The sequence below is a fragment of the Anolis sagrei genome, chromosome 7 (assembly GCF_037176765.1).
Source record: "Anolis sagrei isolate rAnoSag1 chromosome 7, rAnoSag1.mat, whole genome shotgun sequence".
Taxonomy (NCBI): Eukaryota; Metazoa; Chordata; class Lepidosauria; order Squamata; family Dactyloidae; genus Anolis; species Anolis sagrei.
In genome coordinates, this window is record NC_090027.1 from 12337317 (window position 1) to 12346366 (window position 9050).

Consider the following 9050-nt stretch of genomic DNA (forward strand, 5'->3'; position numbering starts at 1 on the left):
GTTAGAAATATGTATCATTTTTAAAGGAGAGTTGGAGGTCTCCTTCTGTGTTTGTTGCCCATAGAACAGTGGTTCCCAACCCTCTTTTTTTTGACCAGGGTTCAAGAGGACACCCAAACTGCTGACCTGTGACTTCAGGGGGAGTGTAACATAGAGAAGGCACCCAACTCCAAAAGTACGGATGATCTCTCCCGGCGGTTTCATGTAGATGTTAAAAAGCATGGGAGACAGAATAGAGCTTTGTGGGACCCCACAGGTCAAAGGCCAGGGGTCTGAGCAGGCGTCTCCCAGCTTCACCATCTGGGATCGACCCTCCAGGAAGGACCGGAGCCACAACAGAACCGTACCCCCGAGACCCATCCCAGAGAGTCGTCCCAGAAGGATACGATGATCGGATGGTATCGAAAGCCGCTGAGATGTCCAAGAGAACCAACAGGGTCACACTCCCCCTGTCCAATTCCCTGCGGAGGTCATCCACCAAGGTGACCAAAGCCGTCTCGGTGCCGTGACCAGGTCTGAAGCCAGACTGTGACTGGTCCAGGTAATTGATGTCATCTAGATATCCCTGGAGCTGGGAGGTGACCACCCGCTCCAGCACCTTGCCCAGAAAAGGGAGGTTGGAGATTGGTCTGTAGTTGTTCAGCACCGTGGAGTCAAGGGAAGCCTTTTTCAGGAGTGGTCGGACCACAGCCGAGTTGTTGGGTCATCGAAGGTCTCCTCCACCACAGGTGGGTGAAGGAGTTCCCCGACAACCCAAACCAACTCCGATGATCTATTAGATGCAGACGCTATACGGGCAGTCTGCATCTTGGCTGCCCGTATGGCCACGGAATAAGCCCTAAGAGAGGCTGTAGCCCGTGACTGGTCAGATATGCTTTGAGATTTTCTCCAGATGCACTCTAGCCCCCTTCTCATACGTTTCATCACCACCAGCTCCTCAGTAAACCAAGGAGATGGTGTGTCTCGACGAAACTAGATGGGGCTTTTGGGAGCGATCGTGTCTAACACCCTAGCCATCTCACTATTATAGCAGTCCACCAAGGTATTGACAGAGTCGCCAGACTCCATGGCAGGAAGAACCCCAAGATTCCTCAGGAATCCATCCGGATCCATCAGTCTCCTGGGGTGGATCATCTTAATTTGTCCTCCACCCCTGCAGAGGTCACAGAAAGTCTGAAACTGATCAGATGATGGTCAGATCATGACAATGGAAGGATGTTTTGTTCTTCCACTCTGACTGTTTCACTGTCCGCCACTAAAACTAGGTCAAGTGTATGTCCAGCCTGATGGGTGGGTCCAGATATAATTTGTGAGAGCCCCATGGTCGTCATGGCGGCCATGAAGTCCTGAGCCGCACCAGTCAAAGAGGTCTCAGCATGGACATTAAAATCTTCCAGCACCACCAGGCGCTGGGAGACAAAGGCCAAATTGGAGACCACTTCTGCTAGCTCAAGCAGGGAAACTGCTGAGTTGCGGGATGGGCGGTACACCAGCAGAATCCCCAAGCTATCACTGTTCCCCACCCTAGTGCAATTAATTCCTATTTTCATCCTCCAGATCCCTCATTTCTCACCCAGTGTTTTTAAACTTTAAATTTTCGCTACCAGCCCTGCCCAGTTTGATCAATTGTTTCCCTCTTTTTTGTGTTCAATTACTGCGATTTGATATTGTTTGTTGTGCTTATTTATATTGTTTCTTGGATTTTATTTATTTATTTTATTTATATTTTACTGTTGTATTCCTATGTTGTATATTTGTATTGCTGTATTGTTGGGCTTGGCCTCATGTAAGCTGCCCCGAGTCCCCTTGAGGAAATGATGGCGGGGTATAAATAATTTTATTTATTTATTTATTTATTTATTTATTTTATTATTATTATATTTATTTGGTTTTTTTTTTCATTTTTCACAGATGCATATCGTTATCGACTAGCACACACTACGCTATGTGACTTCCAAAGAAGGATAGGAAGACATTAATCCTGGTTTCTTTGGGCATCTTCCATTCCTTCTTCATATCAAAACTGTTTGAAATTGTGCTTTCAATACCTTGCTTTTTAGAAATTCCCATCAATCATGAAGTTTGATTTTACTATTCTTGATGGAGGAATCATATCCAATATTTCACCAAGTTTACTGAAATCAGTTTTCCTTATGCATAGAATACTATCTGAGTTCACTCGGCTTTCTCTTTCCGCCGTACAAACAACAAACTCCTCAAGAAAATGATAATTAATTTGCTATTTAAAAAACAGATAAATTAAAACCAAAACTTCAGGAGTGTAAAAGATAAAATTACCTGTAACAGTTGATAAAGTAAATTATTAGTGATCCAATGCTAAAGAGGAATACCAGTATCACCTGAAACAAAAATCATGATGCTAGTTATATTAGTATGTCAATCATATTTTCTTTTCTTTTTAAAAAAAATCCCTATAGAGGCACACATTTTTGGATTTAATATAATGCTACTATATATTACTCTATCTCAATGTGTGCTTTGTTGTCAAAAAGGACACATTAAACACTAGGCTTGGTTGATCTGGTTTGGAAGTTTCTAAAATCGGAATGAATTCGTATTTAAATGACTTTTAAAACAATTTCATGCTGGAATAGTATGAGGAGTAATAATGAATTGAAACAATTTACCCATTTTTTGGAATTATTTTCGTATGTCTGGTTAAGGTTTACAATCTCGCAGATTCCCTTGCCCCTCTGGCGACAAGCCGCGATGCGGAAGGGCGAGTTGGGCATGGCCACGCCCAGCTCTTCCTGAAGACCACGCCCCCAGTGGCCGTCAAGAAGAGCTGGGCGTACCCACACCCACCTCATTCCCTTGCCCTTTGCAGTCACACAGAGAAGGGAAACTGCAAGATTTTAAAAGTAATCTTGCAGTTCCTCTTCTCTGTGTGACTGCAAAGGGCGATGGATAGCAGGGGAATGAGGTGGGCATGGCTGTGCCCAGGTGACTGCAAAGGGCCGATGGATGGCAGAGGGAGGAGGTGGGTGTAGCCACGCCCAGCTCTTCTTGATGGCCACTGGGGGAAACCGCATCGCCGCTTGTCACCAGGGAGGCCAGGGAAACTGTGAGATTTTAAACTAACAGGGGAGGGGCACCTTCCATTAACGAAGTAAACGAAGCTATTCAGATTTTTTGCTATTTCCGATCTTTTTTTCAAGAAAATTTGAGAAATAATTTTAAAATCAAAACGCCAGCGTCCCCTATATACGAAACGATTTTAGAACCATTTTTTTTCTTGATCAACCAAGCCTACTAAACACACTATTTTAAAACAAGCTTAACATTTTGAAATATATGCAACCAAAAGGGGATAACTATTGAACACGCTCGTATTACAATGTCACTTTTACAGATTCAGAGTAGACTTTTCTTTTCATTTTTAAAACGGTGTAATTACCAGGGGTTCTCAAACTGTGCTCCATGGAGCCCTTGCGGCTTCACAATCTTGACAGATTAGAGAGATGGGCCAAAACTAACAAAAACTAACAAAATGAAGTTCAACAGTGACAAATGCAAGATACTCCACTTTGGCAAAAAAAATGAAATGCAAAGATACAGAATGGGGGACAATGCCTGGCTCGAGAGCAGGACGTGCGAGAAAGACCTTGGAGTCCTTGTGAACAACAAGTTAAACATGAGCCAACAATGTGATGTGGCCGCAAAAAAAGCCAATGGGATTTTGGCCTGCATTAATAGGAGCATAGTGTCTAGATCTAGGGAAGTAATGCTACCCCTCTATTCTGCTTTGGTTAGACCACATCTGGAATATTGTGTCCAATTCTGGGCACCACAATTCAAGAGAGATATTGACAAGCTGGAATGTGTCCAGAGGAGGGCGACTAAAATGATCAAGGGTCTGGAGAACAAGCCCTATGAGGAGCGGCTTAGGGAACTGGGCATGTTTAGCCTGAAGAAGAGAAGGCTGAGAGGAGATATGATAGCCATGTATAAATATGTGAGAGGAAGCCACAGGGAGGAGGGAGCAAGCTTGTTTTCTGCTTCCTTGGAGACTAGGATGCGGAACAATGGCTTCAAACTACAAGAGAGGAGATTCCATCTGAACATTAGGAAGAACTTCCTGACTGTGAGAGCCGTTCAGCAGTGGAACTCTCTGCCCCGGAGTGTGGTGGAGGCTCCTTCTTTGGAAGCTTTTAAGCAGAGGCTGGATGGCCATCTGTCAGGGGTGATTTGAATGCAATATTCCTGCTTCTTGGCAGGGGGTTGGACTGGATGGCCCATGAGGTCTCTTCCAACTCTTTGATTCTATGATTCTATGATTCTAAGTGATGAGGGGCTCCGCTGTTTCCCGCCTCCTCTTTCCCCCTCCCCTCCTCCTCCTCAGAAATGTAGGAAATTAAAGTTTGGAGCTGCCAAAACAGTAGCAACATTGTCCTCCTGGGGGACAAACCCTTTCCCCCTCATCTTCCTCACCACCCAGACCCTTAACCCCCACCCCTCCACCTTCCTTGCTTCCTGAACCCTATTTTTCTCTCACCAGGGAGTGCTTTCATTGTGTTTTTCCTGCATGGCAGAAGGGAATTGGACTGTATGGCTCCTGGCGTTGCTCATATTACTATCATTACCATCATCATCATCACCACCACCACCACCACCACCACTACTACTATTACTACTATAGAGGCTAAATTGCCATCTACCAGGGGCACTTTCTATTTTTCCTACATGACATAAGGGGGTTGACTGTATGGCCCTTGGGATCTTCCACTGAAATACTTGTTAAGTTTATGTTGCTTAAATTGTTCTTCTTTTTAAATATTGTTTTGTTCTTTCTTTCTTTTTATTTTGCACTACAAATGATATATGTGCAGTGTACATAGGAATTTATTCATATTTTTTTTCATTAGTTCTCACAAACACTCTCCATTCTATCTGCCACATAGGCCTGGCCCAACTGAGAAATTTTAACATGCAACAAAGCCCTGTTTCCTAAAGTTTGCACATGTCTGACATATATACATTATATATAATATAACATATAATAGCCAGTATAATATATAGACATTTATTGGGGCTCCATGCAAAAAAAAAATGTTTCAAAAAGTACTCCGCAGCTAAAAAAAATTGAGAACCCCTGTCCTATACACTTGAAACATCCATTTTTTCTTTAACAAACACAAATATATCCTTAAAAGTATTTCATGGCGTGCCATGCAGTCATGCTGGCCACATGACCTTGGAGGAGTCTACAGACAATGCTGACTCTTCGGCTGAGAAATGGAGATGAGCACCAACTCCCAGAGTCAGATACGACTAGACTTAATATCAAGGGAAAATATTTACCTTTACTACCTGTATTCCCTGGGCTAAGGCTGCCTAGGGACATGTGATAGTACCCATTGTCCCATTCTCATCAACATGGCAGCCAGCAGACACAACATGGCAAGTTCTCCTTCCTTTCTACATGCACAAACTACATGCACAAACTTAAAAAGCTAGCCAAAATCACTTAATCTATGCTGAGCTGATTTCAATATGTTTGTTTTCAGGGTTTTGTTTGTTTGTTTTTTTGTAAACCTTGTACAATTCGGGTTGTTGTAGGTTTTTTCGGGCTATATGGCCATGGTCTAGAGGCATTTTCTCCTGACGTTTCGCCTGCATCTATGGCAAGTGTCCTCAGAGGTAGTGAGGTCTGTTGGAACTAGGAAAAAGGGGTTTATATATCTGTGGAATGACCAGGGTGGGACAAAGGACTCTTGTCTTCTGGAGCTAGGTAGATTGGGAGCCACTGGTATAAGCATGCCTTTGTGTCAGAAATACAAAGGATAACTTAATTATAATATGGGACTGCTTCCTATTATAGGTTTCATCTATGTTTTTTTATTGATTGCAACAAGAAAATATACAAACACATGGAACCACTCACCACCACGCGTCCTACAGACGTTTGAGCTGAGAGCATTCTCACCACCCAGTCTTGAAAATATCCCTTCCAGCGGTCCAGGATGGGCACTTTTATAGATTTTATCTGTTTAATATAAAAGGGAAAAAATCCATTTAATGCACCTGTTTCTACATTGCTGTCTTCCAGGATCAGAGATCTGGATCTTATAGATGCATTATGCGTTATGACAGCTTAATGATCCGTCGCAATAGTGTTTACACCTTTGCACAGGTCTTGCAGTGATAGCAAAAGAAAGATGGGGAAAGCAATAGCACAGTGTTTCTCAACCTGAGGGTTGGGACTCCTGGGGGAGGGGGGGTCACAAGGGAGTATTTTCCGATGGTTATTGGTGCTTTTTGTGGGAAGTTTCATCCAATTCTATCATTGATGGCATTCAGAATAATAATAATAATAATAATAATAATAATAATAATACTTTATTTATACCCTGCTACCATCTCCCCATGGGACTCGGTGTGGCTTACGTGAGGCCGAGCCCGCAATACATCAATACAAACAATAACAGACACAATACAAAGCAATTAAAATAAATCTCATACACCAATAGCATACTCTTTGCTCTTTGATTGTAGGTGAACTATAAATCTCAGCAACTACAACTCCAAAATGTCAAGCTCTATTTTCCCCAGTGGGCATATTCAGTATTTGTACCAAATTTGGTCCAGATCCATCATTGTTTGAGTTCACAGTGCTCTCTGGATGTAGGTGAACTACAACTCCCAAACTCAAGGTTAATCCCCACTAAACCCTTCAAGTATTTTCTGTTGGTCATGGAAGTTCTGTGTGCCAAGTTTGGTTCGATTCCATCATTGGTTAACCTACAATCAAATGCTCTTTGATTGTAGGTTAACTATAAGTCACAGCAACTACAACTCCCAAAAGACAAAATCAATCCCCCCCCCCCCCCACCCTACCAGTATACAACTTCAAAACTCAAGGTCAATGCCCATCAAAGCCTTCCAGTATTTTCTGTTGGTCATGGGAGTTGTGTGTGCCAAGTTTGGTTCAATTCTATCATTAGTGGAGTCCAGAATGCTCTTTGATTGTAGGTTAACTATAAGTCCCAGCAACTAAAACTCCCAAAAGACAAAATCAATCCCACCCAACCCTACCAGTATTCAAATGTAGGTGAACTACAACTTCAAAACTCAAGGTCAATGCCCACTAAACCCTTCCAGTATTTTCTGTCCTCATGGGAGTTCTGTGTGTCAAGTTTGGTTCGATTTCATCATTGGTGGAGTTTGGAATGCTCTTTTATTGTAGCAGAACTATAAATCCCAGCAACGACGACTCCCAAATGACAAATCCTACCAGTATTCAAATTTGGGCGCATTGGGTATTTGTGCCAAATTTGATCCAGTGAATGAAAATACATCCTGCCTATCAGATATTTACATTACGATTCATAACAGTAGCAAAATTATAGTTATGAAGTAGCAATGAAAATAATGTTATGGTTGGGGGTCACCACAACATGAGGAACTGTACTAAATGGTCGTGGCATCAGGAAGTTTGAGAACTACTGAAATAGCTGGAAGGAAAGGCTCCAAGCAGCCCATTTCTCCATGGGCTTATGGACATTCAGTACTTGCAGCAGACATAGGGTTGTAGGAGGTGTGTCCTACACCTAGATGATGATGATGAGGAGGAGGAGGAGGAGGAGGAGGATGAATATCCTACTTGTTCTCTGTTAAAAGGGACTCAAAAGCGCTGATCCATAAAGATGATACCATCTTTCTGGATCTCTCACCCATTGAAAAGGTACATAAATGTGGTGAGCACAAGTAAATGAATGGCAGTCTTGGCTAGCTCCAAGCATAGAGGTTAAAATGGTTAGATGCAGACATCATTTGCAATTACACCTGAATAGATATAGATAGATATGATTCACACACAGAGAAATATATAGTATAATAGATTTGAAAGAGACCCTTAAAGAAGGACTATGATATGTTGCATATTCCAGAGTAGGCAAACCAGACATTCTCCACATCAACACTGACAAAGAAACAACAAGAAATACTGTTTACCCAAAAGCATAAAGAAATTACATATATTACAAACCAACACTTTCTCATTGCTTTATTTTCCAGATCACCAGACTGGGCCACAGCAACACGTGGCAGGGGACAGCTAGTCTAATTTATTTTTATAAGTTTGTTTGCGTACTGTGATCCTTTCAACAACATACCTTTCCATAGCTCCCCCCCCCCCCCACGCATCCATTTGTAGGCCATTTACCTGAAATGGTCTAAGCATGAGAAAGAGGAGGAAGGTCAACATGGCCTCGATTATCCTGAACAAAATGATGAAAACCAGGCCTCCCACAAAAATAGACAGACAAGCAGTAATAAAGGCCACTTGGACAAAATCAGTACAGTGTGCTGCAATCTCCTCGACCCATCCTTCATCTGCGCCATGTGCGTGTCCATGCGAGTCCATGGCTGTTATCTTTCTTCCTTTCTCAGTGGTTCGCTTAGGGGTTCTAAAAGGTCCTGTTGCTTTGGAGAAACTTTGTGATGTCACTGCTAACACTTGGTGCATGACATCATTCCTGGTGTGAGTGATGGACTGCAAGGGGGAAACATGACATGACAACCACAGCACAGAGGTAGACAATAGGGCTGGGCGGTTTCGTTCGTTAATTTAGTAATTCGTTATTGATTCATATTTAAATTAGCTTACGATCTGATATTGAGCCATGCAGGAGCAACTAAAAATCGAAACGAATTTTTCAATTTATTTCGTAATTGTTTCGTAATTGGTTCGAAATCGTTTCGAAATCGTTTTGAAATTGTTTCGTTATTATTTCCGTATGTCCGGTGCAAGTTTTATAGTTGTTGTTTGTTTTATCAGTGATAAAAAAATAAATTATCACACCAACAGTCAACAACAGAAGGAGAGGGAAGCTTCAGAAGTTCCCCCTGTCCCATTTGGAGGGGTTTTTAGCGTATTGCGCAATCGCGTCCGCCATTAACAAATCAATTCGAAATTTCCGAAATTTTGTAAATAACGAATTTTTTTAAAGAAAAATTCTGAATTCTTATAAAAAACGAAACGCAATGGACCCCCTAAAAACTAAACGAGTTTAGAAACAAATTTTTAC

General features: G+C 42.2%; 1 protein-coding gene across 1 annotated transcript in view; it reads right to left on the reverse strand.

Moving 5' to 3' along the window:
- Nucleotides 1-8386, reverse strand: part of KCNU1 (potassium calcium-activated channel subfamily U member 1) — a 171379-nt gene extending 162993 nt beyond the window's left edge. The window contains exons 1-3 of the mRNA XM_067470858.1: nucleotides 8186-8386; nucleotides 5906-6007; nucleotides 2299-2360 (exon numbers count right to left, since the gene is read on the reverse strand). Coding sequence (XP_067326959.1) covers nucleotides 2299-2360; nucleotides 5906-6007; nucleotides 8186-8386 — 365 coding nt within the window. The remainder of the gene's footprint in view (nucleotides 1-2298; nucleotides 2361-5905; nucleotides 6008-8185) is intronic.
- Between the last annotated feature and the right edge of the window lie 664 nt (nucleotides 8387-9050).